At 35.7% G+C, this 20,444-nt stretch overlaps 1 protein-coding gene across 1 annotated transcript in view; it reads right to left on the bottom strand.

The window, feature by feature from the left end:
- STK32A (serine/threonine kinase 32A) overlaps positions 1-20,444 on the bottom strand; it is a 56,467-nt gene that overhangs the window by 9,208 nt on the left and 26,815 nt on the right. The window contains exons 5-6 of the mRNA XM_053463158.1: positions 4,057-4,094; positions 113-202 (exon numbers count right to left, since the gene is read on the bottom strand). Coding sequence (XP_053319133.1) covers positions 113-202; positions 4,057-4,094 — 128 coding nt within the window. The remainder of the gene's footprint in view (positions 1-112; positions 203-4,056; positions 4,095-20,444) is intronic.

Below are 20,444 nucleotides of genomic sequence, written 5' to 3'. Positions count from 1 at the left end.
TGGTATTAGTACTAGTTCTTCTTCAAGTCATTGTAAGACCAATCTGTCTTCTTCTAGTTTTGTTATTCGTAAAACACAAAATACATTAGATACAAATAGAGAAAGAACTTACCCATGTAAGGTTTGGTTCCAGCTACCGTGGTGATCTTTGAACCTTTGGTCACGAGAGTAGCAATATTGAAATCTGTTATATGTACATGACCTGCATTAAAATATATAAAAAACATATTACTGATGTTAGTATTATGACTCCAGCCACAAGCTAAAACTAAGCTACAATGTTTGGAAATCAGGTGAATATTATGAGCATATTTAAAAGAATTTTAACAAATATATTCTTCACATTCAGAAATTGTTTTAGAAAGCAACATATTTACAATCTGTATTTATCCAATCATTTAAATCCATGGCTTGAGAGACGTAACATACCCCAAACATTGAACCAAAGTCACATTATGAAAGAACGTAAAGGTATCTGTATTCATTGTTTTACATGTATTTTGTTTTATTTAGGTTAACAGAAAAACTACAGTAGTTTTTCACAAGAAAAGAGAGGTATTGTTACATAAGAGCTCCATGGCCTCAAGCTCCTTATTCGGGACTTGATGACATAAATACACTTTACAAGATGTCGAGGCTAGAAATTAAGCAAATTATTTATGAGTAAGATTCTTGATTGAAACAGGACATAAAGTATTCTAAGATGAAAAAAATGTTTCTAGCGCAGACTGTGAAGAACATAGTTCCTGGACACTGACTCCATCATGACACCTTCAATCATGCATGTGTGTGCGCTTAACTTCTCCATCGAGTAGAGTAAAAATTTTGTTATAAGTTGTTATATGCCAACAATATAAATGGGTGACCTTTTAAAAATTGAACTGACTTGATAATGACAAAGGAAAAAACACTTAGTTGGAGAAGAAAGCTATAGGTATACGTTGACCCTACAACATCACCCTACTGTAAAAAATAGAGACTGTTGTTACTAAAATATTTAAACCGGCAGAACAATAATGATGCCGGAAGTTCACTAGGGTTCAATAACAAATATGATCAGATAATGGGAACTGGAAGAGAAATAAAAGTTAGATCCAGCCACGTAGATGGCCATACAAGTAAAAGCAGATTGTTATTCTATTGTATAGTTTGTTCCACTCTCATGGTGATGCAGACGCCAGAGTATAGGTGACTGATGTAAAAATGTGTAACATGTATGCATCCACTCAACAGAGAAGGTAGGTTTTTAATTCCCTTTAGAAAGATCACTATTTGAAAGTCATTGCATTATGTGTTTGTACCTATTAACTGTTTTGTTTTTAAAAAGAGTGACCTTTTAAGGCTTAAGAAGGAAAAGTCATAATGTTCAAATAAGTGTTTGGAGAAATACTTGGTGCTGAAAAATGGCTGCACTTTTAATGTTAACATCTAATATCCTTTCTGTCTCCATAATAAAAATGTTCCCCATTCCTTCTATTTTTTTATATTTGTCACACTAAAATGTTTCAGATCATCAAACTTAAGGCAATCTCATACAAAAATAGGGGAGCACACAACCTAAAAAGTATAAAACATTGAGATTTCAGGATTGCTGCTAGAATAATAATGACAAAGTTCACAAAGCAAGATTTCCGCGCATACCCAGCGAATTCCATTCTGGTGCTGAATTCTTGCTTTGTGTAATTTTAATATTAGACAGAAGATAACACAAAAATAATTTTTTTAAATGATGATTTCATGCACACAAAGAAAATAATCGGTTGTAAGGCCGTGGAACCCCAGCGAACCACAATGAGAGCCATGATATACAAAGTGAGAAAACATGTGGTGAAACTTCCCAAGAGTGAACCGGCCTACCAAAATACCTCAGATCGACAACTTAGTCCATCAACAACAACAAGGCGGTCATAAAACAATCTGGACTAGAATATAAAGAAGGCCTCATGTTCGTGATTCCACAATAAGAAAAAGACTGTGGAAAAATAGCAGTCAGAAGAATTACTGAAGGCAAGAGTAAGGTAAGGTTTAATTACGGAGTAAAATATTATCTTGCATTTTGACCTGCGCAAGTGTTTTTACTCTAGCCAAAATGAACATTAAAGAAAAACGCATTATGGGCCTCTTTTGCAGCCATGAAAACATATTTGTTTAGATATTTATTTGTCAGTATTTCCATTCATTATCCTTATGCCGCTTTACATTCTCTATGTCTTTCTACAGGACTTGACGTCTGCGTTGAACCTTGCAGCATTGGCTGTGTTTTGTTTCCTTATCTAGAAAACAGTTCCTGGATTGTTGTGAATACATCTTTTTTTTATAGCTATAGAAATAGATAAATGCTCTTTTTGTCCATGCTGTGCTTTTTGGGAGCACAACATTGCGTCTTTCGCATTACATATGTGGAATGACAAATATCTGCAGTCCTAAAGAAAAGGATGAGCTGGAAATATACTATTTTTGTCAACAGCCTTCATCAGGACGTTCATAACTCTTATTGATGGAACGGAGAGTTAAAATTTAGTTTTTTGAAGCTATACATGCATACGGGTGATTTTATAACAAATTAAGAGAGAATAACTATTCACTAACAAGTCAAATATTTAGGTGAGTTAACTTGACTAAAAAGTTTCAGCTTCAGTCTTATGTCCTTATAGTCACCAATAAAAAAGTGACTGCTGGTGGTGGACGCCCAATCTCGAACTAGAGATAGGTGAAAAATTCTCCCTTCCTCCTCCACCCAGGGTATAATGAGGTGGGGATAATAAAGTAATATAGAAAATCACCTCATGTCTTAGATATAGAACTTAAAATCTAATGAATAAACCTACTGAAAGCTAGAGCCCATCACATTTACCCCTATTTAGCCCTCATCCCATGTAAGGTTACCTCTCATCCTCCCCTCAACTTATTTTCAGTGCGTGGGGATATTTTTTTTTTAACTGTTTGTTTTATTGGAGTGTGAGGATCACAGAGTATTAATACAAAAATATAATAAAATCAAATAAACTTTCTCCATCTATCTATCTATCTATCTATCTATCTATCTATCTATCTATCTATCTATCCATAATCTGTATAAGTATCTATCCATCCATGGATAGACCGATGTAATGCATTAAGGATCACTTTGATGTCTAAAAGAGAAAGGAAACAAATGAGACACTGGTACTTTCTGATCTTCACTTTATGTGTGATTTATGGACTATGACAGGGGTTGTGTTCTGCAGCATTCATCCCTCTGTCACTTTATCAAATATTCATAGAGAGTGATCCAGGTAACTCTGCAATGACTTTCTCTCAAAGTTAATTCCTTGCAGATGTGGCCTAGATGTTTGATCTTAGCAACTCTGTTCCTTGGTCCCTTTCTCATCTTAAGAATCATATTGAGGTTTATTCACTAAAGTTGGAGATATCTGGCGTGTTTGGAAAAGAGTTACAATGCGCACAATCATAGATTTTTTTTTAACGTCAACATGAAAAAACCTTTTTTTAGCAAGAAGGACAGAGTTGGTTCAGTATAAATACATACCGGTACTTAAGTCTGGGTGTGAAGACTGTCAAGAACTCTTACAGTTTTAAATGAGCGTTATATGGGGCAACTTAGCTACATTTTGCAGGAGAAGCTCTCTGGAGTTGTTTTTTTTAATAATGTGTAGTAAAATAAGTAAGTTGAAACACAATTGACATTTAGTACAAGATCACCAAATAATTTAAAGCCACTGGGCCATTATTAGCATAAGCCCTTTATTGTTCAGTTATAATACTTTTCTAAAGTATATATTCAGCTTGGGGTGAAATAATTCTATTCAGTTATTTGTAATGTCTTTTCTTGTATGTTTACCTATGATAAAACACTATGCATAGGTCACTAGAATTATTCCACTTGAAACCTTCCTATACTTAAAAGGTATTTTTTTGTTATGGTTCTCACAATTTTACTGAAATTATCCCTATTGACTAATATTGTCTAATATGCCATTTGCTTTAACAGAATACAACATATATACACATAACACAAAAAAAATCTATGGTAGTATTGGAAATCAATATTCTTACCTTGTTCATCAAGTAGAATATTGTCAGGTTTGATATCTCTGTAAGGAAAAAAATCTGCATTAAATAACACGTTGAAATCCCCAATTATTTCAAGCAATATGTGTCTAATGGGAAAAAATAGCACACACAAAGATATTGTAAAGTGATGTTCAACATTTTATTGTAGATAACTGGGAGTCTCTGCAATTAATGTTGAAGTGGGCTGAATGTTCCTATTACAATTAGGATCCCAACCACCAGTGTTATGACCATTGCTAGGAATTTCCCAGGGTGGAACACCCAAACCTCTTCTTATTCTGAGTGGAGTGGCTTGGGTAGAGGTTGACCTAGCCATGCATGTTTTGGGCTAGCCCCAGGCTGTCTGAAGACAGCAAAATCACCCACTCACTCTACAGGAAGAGCCACCTTGTGATGCTCAGTTGCAGAGCATTGCAAGGTGGTCTTGTGTGAGCTGTGATGGAGGTCTGCATTGTAAAAGCAGATCATATGATCTACCCAACCTAGCCATGACCCCCATAGCCTGCTAAAGTAGGATAGCAGAGCCGCTACATAGGGTAACAGGACAGTGCACACAAATTGTGACTTGAAAACCAAGACATTTAGGAGGCATGCAATAAGATTACGTTATAAGTGATGACCCAAAGCTAGAAGGCGAAAGGGGCAGATTTCTAGAATTCCACTTCCACTGCAACATGAGTAAATATAACTTACTTGTGGCTCCATCTACTTTCACAAATAAAGCACATTTTAACTATTCTCCAAAAATGTTGTTGATCTCTGCCTACATTTCTGCTTATGTTCTCCTTACAAAGAAGATCATTTCCGTTTTTCTTTTTACATTAATTTAATCAAAAGGGACAGTAAAGGGCTTAATTGGTCAGTTAAGCCCCACTTTTCGTGTTATCTCCTGCCAAGTCCTCCCTTCAGATAACTCGGCTTATTCTAACATAACTCACAAATACTGCATGTCATTACTAATTTGTTTGTTAAACAAAAGACTGCTTGTTTGGTTCTCTGTACTATAGAATCAGAAATAAGCAGTTGCCATCTATCAGTTCACAAAAAAGTTTATATGGCATTAAGAATAATCAATACAATAGTATGCAACCTTACGTATACAATCGATAGTATTGATTATAATCATATATAAAATATCTGCTTGCTTGAAATCTATGGTATAGCCATTTAGTTCCAGAGTATATGGAATAAAACCTTTAACAAACCATTGCTTGCTGAGGTACGAGAATCATATTCAAATCTGCAACTTGCTGAAAACAGCAGATGTGTAACTGAAGCAGACCTTGAGTGTGTATTCAAAAACCTTGTGACACAAATATATTTTCTGCTATGCTCAAGGAAAATCTGAGCATCAAGTGATGTTGTTGGGATGCACAGACCTCTGCACATCATGGGTTGTAAGCTTGCAAGAGGAAGTCCTCTTCGCCTTCTGTAAGTGGAATTCACACAGGGTGTGAGCTGCAGTAAAAACTCTGCATGAGATGCAGTCAGTTGAACCAAAAGAAAAGGTTCATCCCTACTCCTACCATAATACCGTGATGACTAGACTTGTGCATTCAGATGTGCACAAATGTGAAAAAAGGGCGTCTCAAATGAAACAAATGAAAAACAAAGCAGAAAGCTCTAAATTTTTATTTGGATTTTGTTTTGATCACCCAGGCCTCCATGAGAACTTTTGGATCAGGGTGGTGCCTCGATGCACATCACAGAGACAAAGACTTCCCTGATTTTGCGGAGAAGTGTAAAAATTATTCTTTTTCTCCACGGTTCTGTCTGCATCATTCTAAACCTCCTGGAGCACTTCTGCAACAGGGAAGAGCTTTGGAGTGCACTTAGGGGACAGCCTCTCCCCCTTTCCTTCATTAGAAGGTCAGGGTAACCCAACGAGGACCAGGAGAAAAAGATCAGTGGAGAAGAAAGAAGAATTTAGAAGAGGAGAAGAAGGAGAAGTGGAGAACAAGACGTGAAGCTGTAGACACACAAAAGCGGTGGGAGGAGAAGGTAGGGAGACTTTGAGAGAGTGTGAGAGACAGTGTCACAGAGCATGACAATTAATTTCATTTCCGAATTGAAGAATCCCTCCAAATTTCATCCAAACCAAAAGTGCAGGAAACAAAATTAATTGTCTAAAAAGAATGGATCAAAAATGTGTCCAAATCATTTTTGGTCCATGTGCTCAAGTCTAATGCTGATCGCACAATGTGAGATCAATGTGTGTGCCTGTATACTACAGCCCAGCTGTCATGGGGCTGCAAACAGCAATCAGAGGGCTCCCTGTAGGATAACCATGATTCCTCCTAAGGAACCTCTTAATTACTGTACAGCGAAAACCTACTGGTGATGTCACCAGTGAAATCACAGGCATTCCCCATGATAGACTCCAAAGACGTTATCTAGAGAGTGTGCACTGCTCTCGGATAGAGAACAGCATAAAAAGTAAAGAAAATAACAAGTGGAGAAGAAAGGGAGCAAAGGAAGAAATATGGAGGAAAAAAAGAAGGTTAAGAGAGAAGAAAGAGAGAGAAAGGGAGTAAATGAAGAAAGTTGGAGAGAGAAAAAAGAGAGAAGAAATAGAGGGGGAAAAGATAGTGAGAGAAATAAAAACGAGAAAACAGAGAAAAAATAGAATGCAGGGGAGAGAAAGAAAGATAAAAAAACAAGCTAAGAGGAAGATAAAGAAAAAAGGATAGAAAGAGAAAAGAAAGAGGGCAGGAAGACATAATGTGGAATAAAGAGAGAGAAAAAAGGGAGGGAGAAGAAGAAAAATAAGAACACAAAAAAGTACACACAATTTTAATGGTGGTCATGTACACTAGTTGTATTATAATAGCATATATAAATTAATGTAATATATTTCTATCTACACCCCAGGGAAAGGAGCCTAAGGAAAGTCTCAAGAAAAAAGGCTTTCAGCACGTGATGACGTGAGCACGCACGTCGGAGGTGGTGGAGTAGCGTACTCGCAGCGAGGCAGGAGGAAGGCAAGGCAGGAGGAAGCGGGTGAGCAGGCGACTATTTGCCGCACTAAAATCGGCGTCAGGCGGCCGTTTTAGCATCGGCGGCCGCTTCAGCATCGGCGGCCGCTTCAGCATCGGCGGCAGGTGGCCGCTTCAACAACGGCGGCAGGCGGCCGCATCATTAGCATTGGCGGCAGGCGGCCGCTCTAGTATCGGCGGCAGGCGGCCGCTTCAACAACGGCGGCAGGCGGCCGCATCATTAGCATTGGCAGACGGCTGCTTCAGCCTTGGCGGCAGGACATATTGATATTGGCGGCAGGCGGCCGCGGTAACATTGGCGGCAGGCGGCCGCAGTAACATTGGTGGCAGGTGGCCGCAGTAACATTGGCAGACGGCCACATCAATACTGGCGGCAGACGGCCGCATCAATACTGGCGGTAGGCGGCCGCATCAACACTGGTGGTCTTCAATATTTGCGGTAGGTGACCGCATTATTAATAATATTGGCGGCATCACTGAAGCCAGGCGGCCTTTTGACTTGATCATTATTATCTATATCGGCAGCAAACGGCCGAATTAATGTATCATCATTGGTAGGAGGCCGCATTATTAATAAATAAGGAAAAGAGACTTTAAAATAACGAAAAGAGACTTTTTTTTTTTTTTTTTTTTTTTTTTTGTATATGTGTGCTTTAGACATAAAATATGGCTACTAAAAGAACCACTGTTAAGGAACAACCCAAGAGAGACAAAAAAGAAAGGAAAGATAAACAACCTGGTTCTGTAGCAGAATTTTTCTCTCCTTCACAAGAAAGAAGTAAGGAAAAAAATCCAAATTTATCAGTAACAGCACAGTGGGATGAATCTCAGGATTTTCAGCAACGTAATAGCTTAAGTCCTTCTTCATCTGTGTCTCAGGACTTTATGGTCGCTCACTTTGACGAAATAAAAAAGGAAATATCTAAAGGTTCAATAGAAATTAAGCAAGAGTTAAGTGAGCTGTCTAATAAGATTTCAATTATGGAATGTAAATTATCCAACCTCGACATAAACTGTTCAGCTCTGAAGGAATCTATCACTAACGTTTCTCAAAGAGTGGATATAATTGACCAAAAAATCAGAGAGCTGGAGGACAGAGCAAGAAGAACAAACTTGCGCTTTCGCAATATTCCAGAGACGGTATCTCAAGAACAACTCAAAGCTTTTTTGTTGGGCTTCTACAGAATACTGGGAGTGGCTATAGAAAATCCTGATTTAATAATGGAAAGATTCCATAGACTGAGACGACCAAATGGATTACCAGATAAGACTCCACGAGATGTTATTGTTGTTTTTTCTTCTGTAGCTTATAAAGAGCAAATACTGAGAGCTAAGAAACTCAGCAATTTGAAGGAAGACCCATATCATAATATCTTAATCTTTCAAGATTTATCCTATCAAACGAGAAGCTGGAGAAGAGGATTTGCATCATCGTTGCAGGACTTACGGCAAAATAATATCAAATACAATTGGACTAATAATTCTAGTGTGAGAGTTTGGTGGGAGGGCCAGATGAGAATTTTTGATTTGCCTCCTAAATTGGAGGAATGGTGTAAATCTCTAAATCCTAAAGCTTGATAAGCCTCAAATAATTTTCAAGGTTTTCTTTTTTTTTTTTTTTTCTAAAATAATGAAATCAGTATTCAATTTGAGTAAATCACTCGGTACTGTAGTAACAGAGGGAGGAGAAGGGAGGAGAGAAAATAGAAATAATGAAATTCTTATCGTTGTCCATAAAGAAAATTACTGCACTTTATCAAGAGGTTAGCAAAGAAACTATGCTCTATAGTAAAACCTGAAACTAAATAGCTATAGGATTGCTTATATCACTCGGCACTTATAATATAATGACTCATAATGAGATGTTTATGGAGAATGTAGTTTCAATTAGCCCATAGTAAGGGGGGGGAGGAGAAGGAAAAAGAAAAAATGGAAATAACGAGATTATATTTGTATACATAAAGAAAATAATTGTATTCTATTAAGAAGTTAACAAATAATTAATGTGCCATAGTAAAACCGGTAATAGTTTGCTCATATTACTCGCACTTTAAATTAGCTTATAAGATAAAATTTGGAGCAATTATTAACACATAATACTATCTTAATATATATTTTAATTTTTTGTATAATGAATTCTACACCCATCATAGTAAGATGACGGTAATTAAATTATTTTTTTTTTTTTTTGATAGTGAAATCTGAATTAAATTGTATATAGGTTTGCGCTTCGACACTTTACCTTTATATTATAAAATTGGGAGTAATTACTAAAATATAATTATGGACTAAACTCCCTATTCTTACGCACAAATAATCTTTTGCACTTTATCCACTTGAGAGGATAGTACTTAAAGTATGCTCATATCATGTTGCACTTTACCTTTTAGTTGAGAGCAACTATATCTTGCTTCTTAGTAGAATTTGAAATTAAATCTTTATGGTAAAACTGGAAATGAAATAGTTTTAGGTAATTAATTAGTACCGATTTGGTTTGATAATGAAATGAATACTTAATCGCTAAAGTTAATCTATGCTTTTTTTTTTTTTTTTTTTTTTTTTTCTGTGTGTGTATTTCTAAGCGGATCTCTAAACTATAGAAATTACTGTTCAATCTGAGTAAACCATTCAGTACTATTCTGGGTAGTAAGAGATAATTAATATTGAAATTACAGCTACTCTTAGAAAGATAACTGAATTCATAATGAGATGCTTACGGAGATTGTAGTTATAATCAGCCCATATACATAGTAAGGGGGGATGGAGAAGGAAAAAGAAAAATGGAAACAATGAGATTATACCTGTAGGCATAAAGAAAATAATTGTATTCTATTAAGAGGTTAATAAATAATTAAAGTGCTATAGTAAACCGGAAATAGCTATAGGTTTGCTCATATCACACGCACTTTAGATTAGTTTATAAGATAAAATTTGGAGTAATTACTAATACATAATACTATCTTAATATATATTTTAATCTTTTGTATAATGAATTTTACACCCATCATATAAAGATGATGATAATTAAATTATTTTTCTTCACAATGGAATCTAAACTAAATCGTATATAGGTTTGCACTTTGACACTTTACCTTTATATTATAAAATTGGGAGTAACTACTAAAATACAACTATGGATTTATCCCTATGCACAAAGAATCTTATTGCACTTTATTCACTTAAGAGGATAGTAATTAAAGTAGGTTTATATTATTTTGCACTTTATCTTTTAGTTGAGAGCAATTATACCTTGTCTCATAGTAGAATTTGAAACTAAATCCTTATGGTAAAACTGGAAATGAAATAGCTCTAAGTAATCTATTAGTACTGACTTGGATTGATAATAAAATGAATACCTAATCTTTAAAGTTAATTTATGTTTTTTTTTTTTTTTTTGTTTTTTTTTCTCTCTCTTTGTCATTTGTCAAAATGATAGCATGTATAATGATAACGTAAATACTCAGAGGAATGGGAGAGGGAGGAGGAAGGAAGAGAGGGAAAAAGAAAGAAAGAAGAAAGAATTTTGTCTTTTGAAATAACTTAATATTAAGGAAAGCCTTTTTGTTTTCAGATAATAAACTAAATAGCCTGCGAGTATCGTTTACTCTACCGTATGTCTTAAATTAGACATAGGAGATATGTCCTTTAGGAGATTTCTCACTCGAGGGGACATAGGCCGTGTGCCTATTGCCTCTGGAGATATGTGCATCGTTTTATGTTTTTCTTTGGCCTTATTTATCAGAAGGCTAAGAAAATATATGTATGTTTATATATCCCAGCTTTTAGACTTTGTGATAATATTGAGATTGAAGGGGATTTATGTGTGTGTTATGTTCTCTTTATCATCATTTCGTTTTTTTATTAATTGGTCTATGTTTGGCTGCATAGGGAATTTGAGACAGGGGATCCCAAGAATCTTTGAATGATCAAGGTGTGTTCAGTCAACGCCCAAGGTTTAAATTCGCCACATAAACGCTCTATAGTATATAACTTTTTATGTAAAGAGCATATAGATGTAGGCTTTTTACAGGAGACCCATTGGAGAAGAATAGATAAAATTAAATGGGGAGGAAAGAAATTTCCGATTATGATTCACGCCTCAAACGAAGTAAAAAAAAAAAAAGGAGTTGCAATAGTGTTTTCTGCAGCACTCCAAATTGAGGTTAAGTTTGAATTTCATGATCCGGAAGGCAGATTCTTAATTGTAGTATGCAAACTAAATGAAGAGTGGTTTACATTGGTGAACGTATATTTACCAAATATCTCCCCAGTACATCTTTTGAATAAGATATTAGATCAGGTAGATAATATTAAGACCGGTTGTTGTATTATAGCAGGAGACTTTAATTGTGTTTGAGCTAATGAAAAAAAGATAAAGTCTCAAGCAAGAGCTTTCAATAATTCTTTAAATAACCATGAACTTATGGATACCTGGAGAGTTTTCCACCCACTTGATAGAGACTTTACGCATTTTTCTCATGTTCATCTGTCCTATTCTCGTATTGATTATATATTATGTTCTCCATCTCTTATAAATAGGATTCAAAAAATCGAGATTAGAAATAACACTTGGTCAGACCATAATATCATTATTATGGTTATTAAAAATAATATTAATAAGAACGTACGGACTACTTGGAAATTAGATGACTCTATTCTCCTTAATAAAGACAATGTGAAATATCTATCAGATCTAATCAACTTGTTTTTTAAGGAAAATAATCCCAATGATACCTCAATTGTAAACAATTGGTGTGCCTTCAAAACAGTAATGAGAGGATATTTAATTAAGCTGAAAAATACAATTATAAGAAAACAAGGAAGATCATTGGCGGAGCTTTATCTGTTGTATAATCAGGAACTTTTAGAAAACAAAAAAAATCCAACTCTAGATAAATCGGAAAAAATTAAACAAATCCAAGCCTGTATCAATGATAAATTGATGGAAAGAACGGTTATCAATATGGAGAAACTAAAAACTACATATTATTGTTGTAGTAATAGAGTAGATAAAATGATGACTAATAGACTGAAGAAATTAAAAACTAACAATCGAGTCCATAAGATAATACTGGACAATAAAATGTATTCAACACCAGAAGCAATTGGTGAAAAGTTTAACCAATACTATGAGAAACTCTATAATTTGAATAATAAAGTTTCTCCAGAAGAAATAGATAGCTATTTGGATAAAATAAATCTCCCTCAGATAACTGTAGAGCAGAGAGCTATTCTAAATGAAGATATAACCCCAGTGGAATTAAGAGAAGTAATATCTAAATTAGTTAAATATAAAACCCCTGGGCCAGACGGCTTTACAAATCTATTCTTTAAAGTATTCAGTCTACAAATTTTAGATCCTTTAACTCTTACTTTTAACTCTATTGCTAATTATGGTAAACTCCCTATTGAAATGTCAAGAGCTAATATTCTTCCTATTTTGAAACAAGGGAAAAACCCGACAGATCCCGCCAGTTACAGGCCAATTTCCCTTATCAATGTTGATGTGAAATTGTATTCCTCTATTCTTGCCAATAGATTAAAATCTATTCTTAAATCTATTATTGATCCGGACCAAGTTGGCTTTATCCCGGGCCGATCATCCTGTAACCATATTAGAAGAATTATAAATATTTTAGATCAAACAGAGAAGAAAAAAATTCCAATTATTATAATGTCAGTGGATGCAGAGAAGGCCTTTGACCGGGTGAACTGGGAATTTATGAGTAAAGTTCTATCTAAGTTTGGATTTTTTGGCTGGATTCATAAGGCGATTATGGCTCTTTATTCCAATCCCTCTGCTAGGACAGTAGGACCAAATATTTGTTCCCAATGGTTTGCTTTAAAAAATGGAACAAGACAAGGTTGCCCCTTGTCCCCACTGCTATATATATTTTCGGTAGAACCTTTGGCTACTAGCATTAGAGATAATTATGATATTCAAGGCTTTTCTACTAGACACTCGGAGTTAAAAATCAACTTGTATGCAGATGACATACTAATTTCAATTACTAATCCCCGAGTCTCCTTAAAACATCTTATGGTGGAATTTAAAGAATATAGTAAGGTCTCGAACTATAAAATAAATACAAACAAAACAATATTATTAGATATTAATTTAGAAAACTCTTTAATTGAACAGATTAAAAAAGAATTCGATTTTGTTTGGGCTAAATCTGATTTTATTTATCTTGGTATATATATAACAAAATCTATGCCATTATTAGTTGAGACCAATTTTATTCGACTATTGAAATTAACAAATATCTGGCTAAAAGAATGGAGAAATAAAGAATTCTCCTGGTGGGGCAGAATTAATATATTAAATTCTTATATAGTCCCAAAATGGTCCTATCTGTTCTCAATGATTCCATTAAGGGTGCCGGATTCGTGGTTAAGAATGCTACAGGCGAGCTTTGAATGCTTTGTCTGGAAAGCTAAGAAACCAAGAATAAAATTGGCTGTTATGGCACGCAAATCGAAGTATGGAGGCCTGGGTTTTCCTATTGTAAAAAATATATATCTGGCAAACATTATGGTTCATATTTACAGATTACAATTAGAGCATTCCATTAATGAAGGGTGGTACGCAATTGAGATGGGAACAGATGGTATTAATAACTTACATAACATAGTATGGTATCCCCTAACTTCAAAATCTCTTTTAAAAATAGAAAGCTCTAATATAATTTTGGGACAGATTCTTCCAATTTGGGAGTCGATCAAGAAAAAATTAAATCCTACTAAAGGGATACCGTCCTTTTCCAAACTTAAATTTGTGGAACTTTTTATTCCAAATATAAATCTTGATGAATGGATAACTAAGGGTATATTTACTTTAGATCAATTGTTGACCCTCGGGGGACCTAAACCTTTTTTTCAACTAACACAAGAATTTGGCGTATCCGGTGCGGATATATTTAAATATTTGAGAATGAAAAATTTCTTGTTGAAAGATTTATGGAAACCCAGTCAAGAGTTGTCAATTCGCTTAAAGAAAATATTTACAGGAAAGGATGTAAATAAAGTGTTATCTAAAGGTTTAGATTTAATTAACTATGTTATGCTTGATCATATTCCATATGCTACTGATGTATGGGAACAGGAGTTAGATATAAAAATAGATCAGGACAATTGGTATAGATCTCTATATGATGTTACGAAATCTATTCATTCGCTGTCACTGGCTGAAACCCAATTTAAAATATTAAACAGATGGTATTTGACACCATCAAGAATGCACAAAATGTATAGTAACTGTCCAGATACGTGTTGGAGATGCGGAATAGAAAGAGGGACTTTTCTTCATATTTGGTGGGACTGTGCGGGTGTAAAAAACTTATGGTCCAATATTTACGATTTAATTTTTGCTCTAACAGCAAAAGTGATTGTCCGATCTCCCGTAACGGCTTTACTACACTTAGAATGGCCTAATTGTAGTAATAATGAAAAACAATTTTTTATTCACTGTTTCATATCAGTGAAAATTATGATTGCCCGCTCATGGAAACAAATTAATGTAGCCCCTTGGAATATGATTATTTCTCAATTGAACTACCAGATTAAAATGGAAAGGCAGCTATATAGATCTTATTTTATGTCTGAAATAAAAGCTAAGAAATGGGATGTTTGGCTAAAGAGGTTGGAAGAATATACGCAATAATGTTTGGGTGTGTTGACTGTAATTCCACCTATGATAACTGGAAATTATTACTGGTTTATGATTACCCGGGGTCCTTCCTGTCCCTAAGATTCCCAAATGCAGCTAAGAGATTTATGTATTTATTTATTTAAATGTACTATATTATTTTATATTATGCATATTATTGTGTAATCGTCCTTTCTTTATTTTTTTATTTTTTTATTTTTTTTTTTTTGTTTTGTTTGTTTGTTTTTGTGTATAATTGTGTATTCCTTTTAAATTGAAATAAAGAATATATTTAAAAAAAAAAAAAAGAAAAAAGGCTTTCAGGAGTTCAGTCAAATGTTTAATGCTTTTGGCATCAATAATAAGAAATGCAAAACTTTAGTTTGAGATTGTTTATCGTAAATTATACCGCTAATTACAGCTGCAGATATAGGATGAGGGAATTATTTTGGGGGTCCTATGTAAACATCTTCCACAGTCACTCTGTAAATAAGTACCTGTACGTGTTACAATGATGCAGAACTCCAAAGGGGCTTTGACAATATATTATCTTAATATATTTCCACGCCTTTCTCTTATGCCTGTCGTCCTTCAACAGCAGACATTTTTGCTAAATTACAAAAGACTTTAGTCAGAGACATATGCATACCTGGTCTGTTTCCTGGATGCACTTGGGTAGTTCTACAAAACACTAGCTAGGATTAATAGACTAATTACAACACTTCTCAACTCATGTCTTGATCTGATGGAACTTTAGCTGTAATGCAATACCACACAAACAATAGCCCAGGCCGATGAAGTGAAACTAATGATAACCTAAGGAGACTCAGCATATTAACAGCTTCACTAACAGACACCTGGCTAGGATCAATTTCTCTAGTGCCTGTGTATACAGTAGGTAACCATTCTTCTATAACGATTCACAGGTTTTTGAAGTAAGTGTATGCATTGCTAAATTGTATATTACTTTTAATATAATTAAATTATTCTAATTCTGCTGAAACTAACAGGTGAAAGTGTGCGTAATGGCGCCAGTTGCTAACAATATGAGAAACACACTAAGCATCGTAAATCAATAGCCAAGACTATGTTTTGAAAATCTACTGTAAGCGTTGCAATATGATGGGGCTATATAACTTAATAAACAATAATAATAATAAACAAGAACCATGTATTTTTTCTGAGCTCTGCCCTCCTCTCTTTAAATCAACCAGGTTCTGAGAAGAACCAGTAAAATTCCCCTTAAACAAAGGTGCCCCCTTAAAGCTTTTGGAAGTATGTGCATGCAATATGGCAGCGCAAGAGACATCCTCTCCCTGGTCCATTTAGGGCAAAATGATGGCGCTTTCGGTGACGTCATCTCACCCAATTGCAGGATTGGAGAGAGGACATCACTGGAAGAGCCGCCATATTGGTTCAAGTTAGGGCAAAATGGTGGCACTTTTGGTGACGTCCTCTTCACTTTCGGTGACGTCTGCCGCCATACTGGAGATAGAAGAGAAGATAAAAGATAGAAGATGAAGATGAGGTTGGCAAAACTGTAAGTGAGAAGAGGTAGAGAAGGTACGGACATATTTAGAAAGCTTAAGAGAGAGAGTTTGTGAGAGTGTAAGTGAATGTGGGCCTGCGTATTTACGATAAAAATCCTGAGCTTTTTGCTTTGATTTAGTCTGGGGGGGTCTGGACTCGTTTCAGTGGCTTTGTACGAATCACCGAATTTGCTAAAATTCTGTTAATTTGCAAATTGTAAGAATCCGAATGCACATGTCTAATAATTAGGTGGTATTCAATAATCTGTTCCTAGGTCCCTAGGCACCAAGTTTCACAGTCCATTTAACAAACAGAAATGTTGTATATGATAAGCCATATCAAGGTGGATAATCCAGGTATAGCACAGCCTCCTGAAAAACATAGAAAGATAGAATTTGATGGCAGATAAGAAGCTTTCAGTCCATGTCCTTCAGAACATCCTCATGATTTGGAAATGGACCCAAAGAAAAAAAAGATGGAGACATTTTAACTGGTTCAGATCCATCTCATGCTCTCCTGAGTTGAGCTGGATCAAACACCTATCCTGAAGGCCAAAATGGCTCACCCATGTACACCCAACACAAACATTTTATAGCCCCTATATGTATACGATACACATAAAACATTTAAAGAATAAACATCCAATCATCACATATGGCATCATTAATATATAGCAAGGCCTTAGTAAGAGTCTGTTGTTAATTTTCATATCAACTTTAATACCCTATATTTACTGATCGCCGTGATACTCATAACTCAAGAGCCTATATACTGAGCATATACTCAAAGCCGAAGCTCCTACACCCCCATCAACATGTTATTTAGTTATTCATAGCAATAGCATAATACATTTTTTAATGTATCATCTAACCAGTTTTATCTTATCATATCTAGCCGTTATGTTAATGAACGTATAATAAACATTTAAGAGCTCGGTATCAAAGATGGCTGGGAACTTAGATGCAGGTACTGCATTGAAACATATTTCATTTCAAAAGTTAACAGTATTTGAAGTATTTCTAACAGGATATTTCCTAAATTTGTACATTGAGGATATGTGGTAGAAAAATGTTTGTGAAACACTAGGTCAGAACATAGAATGCTTCCCTAATTGGCACTATATAAAAATTATACTGCTGCTGCATTACTTAAGGCTGTGTTTAAATCGCTATAAACTTTGAAATGACTATCTCATTTTGATGATAGATTATGTTTAATGCAGTATACTCATGGAAATTTTATTATGCATTCTAGACAAGAACCAAAGCCTGCAGTGTGCCGTCTTTGTAATACAAATTTTCTGTCTAAGGACATACCTATTCAATACATCCCTTACTATGGCAGTTGTTACTATACCTGTCTAGAATCATCCTTATACTGTTTAGAAACAATATGTACAATTTCAAGGTCAACAGGCAAACATACCCAATCTGCCGTTTAAATAACAAAAAGCAACTTGAAGGAAGTACCATATTTTGTCAAATCATAACTCCCATCAACATCATTAAATATGATGAGATATCTAGTTCAGCGACCACGGACATGCTACAGATGCCTGCAAACTAGCAAAAGATCAGCCATGTGCATCTTTCGTAAGTGCACTCAATAGCGTTGCCAGCTATCAAAGGGTTAATTGTTAAATTGAGGTTAATGTATAACTCAAAGTCAAGTAGTTTCTGCCTCCATAGCTGCAGTCGGGTTAATTCCTATTTGTCTTAGAGTGAACCTTCTAAGTGACTCTTTCAAAAGTTGCATTGTTGGCTTGGTTTCAAGGTCTGGAACTGCAAGGCACACACCATTGGTTTCATTTCTGACTGTAAATGGCCACCGCACTGCGGTCTAGCCATCTGTCACTTCCCTTATGAGAAGCACAAAAAAGGAGAGAGCTGCAAGCCAGGGGATAAAGACTTTCAGCCAAATACATTTTTAGCATTTGTAGGATGGATGAAGGAAAATAACCAATATCTTCTTTTCTAATTTTAATGTAGATGGTGTTTATCCTGAACAAAGGAGCCGGATAAACAATGGACATTTATGGTTTCTAATCCACAGATCTTTTTAGAGAAAACTAGTAGGGTCAAAGCCTTAGATGTATTAAATAAAGATTCAAGGCAAGTTGATTAAAGTCAATTTAATAGAACAAAACAAACTCTCAAGCCACAAAACGTGTATGTCTAGCAACACTCCAATGTAATCAATGACATTTATTAAGTGTATAGATACATAAACATGATACCATATGATAGCACTTTATTATCAATACACAGCAATACAAAAGTCTGGCATAAGGTACATCACAGACAAATACAAATAAACCAAAATAACATCAAGATCCAAAAAAGTACTTAATATAGATGGGTAAATGCCTGGGGCAAAACTAGGCATCTACCTATGTTCTAGCCCAAATGTATTAGGCATAAATAACACATTTCAGTTCTAATACAACATTTTTGGAAAACATTTATTTCTACCAAAGAGAAACGTAATTTTGTTCTGTTCTCTAAGCACTTAACGTGTTAAAACAGCCCCCATTCTCTTTTTCACTTCCACAGACCCATTCTTGCATAGCGTTGTTCAATGGAAAGACAAAATGCAGTGTGGTAATGAGGGTATTGGGTTAATGACCTCAGTCCTCCAGCTGCTCCCACGAAACTAATAATACATGAGTGTCTGTTACACCCTGTGCATGCTCCACAATGCCTTTTTGTGTTTCATCTACTGTGTGGCATCCAAAGTGAGCTGTTCCTGTTGGAACAGTGGATACTAGATCTTGATTTTAGCAAAGGCAGATAAATATAGCAAATGTAACCATTAAAATCAGAATCCTATTCACTCAAGTGATGAAGCTACGGTAACAACAATATTAGTTCCAGTTGTGGAACTTGACCGTTTTTTAGTTCAGCAACTAAGTTCTCAACCTACATTGAGATCACTTCCATAGTTATGATGATTGGAATCATCATTACATGTTCACCAATTAAACAATTATCCACCAGACACAAGACACCTCTTCAATGGAAATGGTAATGTATTCCAGCATAAAACAGGTATTAATAATAAATTACTTTTTCCATTGAAGAGGTGTGTTGTGTCCTTTTTCTGCTTGATATATTATAGTGCGATGAAGCATTACTTGCACCCTTATATGAGTGTTGGCATATGTGTCTGGTTTTGTGAAGTGAGGGCTATTATACCGTGTTTCCCCGAAAGTAAGACAGTGTCTTACTTTCTTTTTATCCCTAAAAGCCCCACTATGTCTTACTTTCGGGGTATGTCTTATATTGGGAAAAAATTGAGAGTGATGGGAGTTATGATGTACTTTTAGAGCATAATTAGATCATGAAAAAGACATTGGAAATGGTACAGCATAACACCCATCACTCTCACACATTTACCAATCAACACACCTACCAATCCACACGTATACCAATCCACACACATATACACCAATCCACACGTATACACAAATCCACACACATATACACTAATCCACACACATATACCAATCCACACACATATACACCAATCCACACACATATACACCAATCCACACACATATACACCAATCCACACACACATATACACCAATCCACACACACATATACACCAATCCACACACATATACACCAATCCACACACACATATACACCAATCCACACGTATACACAAATCCACACACATATACACTAATCCACACACATATACACTAATCCACACACATATACCAATCCACACACATATACCAATCCACACACATATACACCAATCCACACACACATACACCAATCCACACACACATATACACCAATCCACTCTCACTTAATGCTTTCCTACCTTTCCTTTCTTCTTTCAGCTTCTTTTCCTCCTCTTCGCTCCTCTTCTTCAGTTCTTGTCTCCTTCCGGGTCAGAGGGCACGGACAGCGGTGGGCGCGGCTTCAGTGTTGTGCGCCGGGATCTGACAAGAAACCCCGGCGCACAACAGCTGTTGCCGCGCAGATCACAAGGGAGCGGTATCGGAGGTCATTAACAGACCTCCGGCTCCCTTGAGTGATTTTAAGCCGGGTTGAACCCGGCTTAAAATCACTCAAGGGAGCCGGAGGTCTGTTAAAGACCTCCGATACCGCTCCCTTGCGAGCCTGCTCCTCCAGCGGCGGACATTACTGTCCGTCTCTGGAGGGGTGCCGGGTGCCGCAGGT

This window comes from Spea bombifrons, chromosome 4 (genome assembly GCF_027358695.1).
Source record: "Spea bombifrons isolate aSpeBom1 chromosome 4, aSpeBom1.2.pri, whole genome shotgun sequence".
Taxonomy (NCBI): Eukaryota; Metazoa; Chordata; class Amphibia; order Anura; family Pelobatidae; genus Spea; species Spea bombifrons.
The sequence above is the reverse complement of the archived record's forward strand: the minus strand, read 5'-3'. Positions and strand labels throughout refer to the sequence as shown.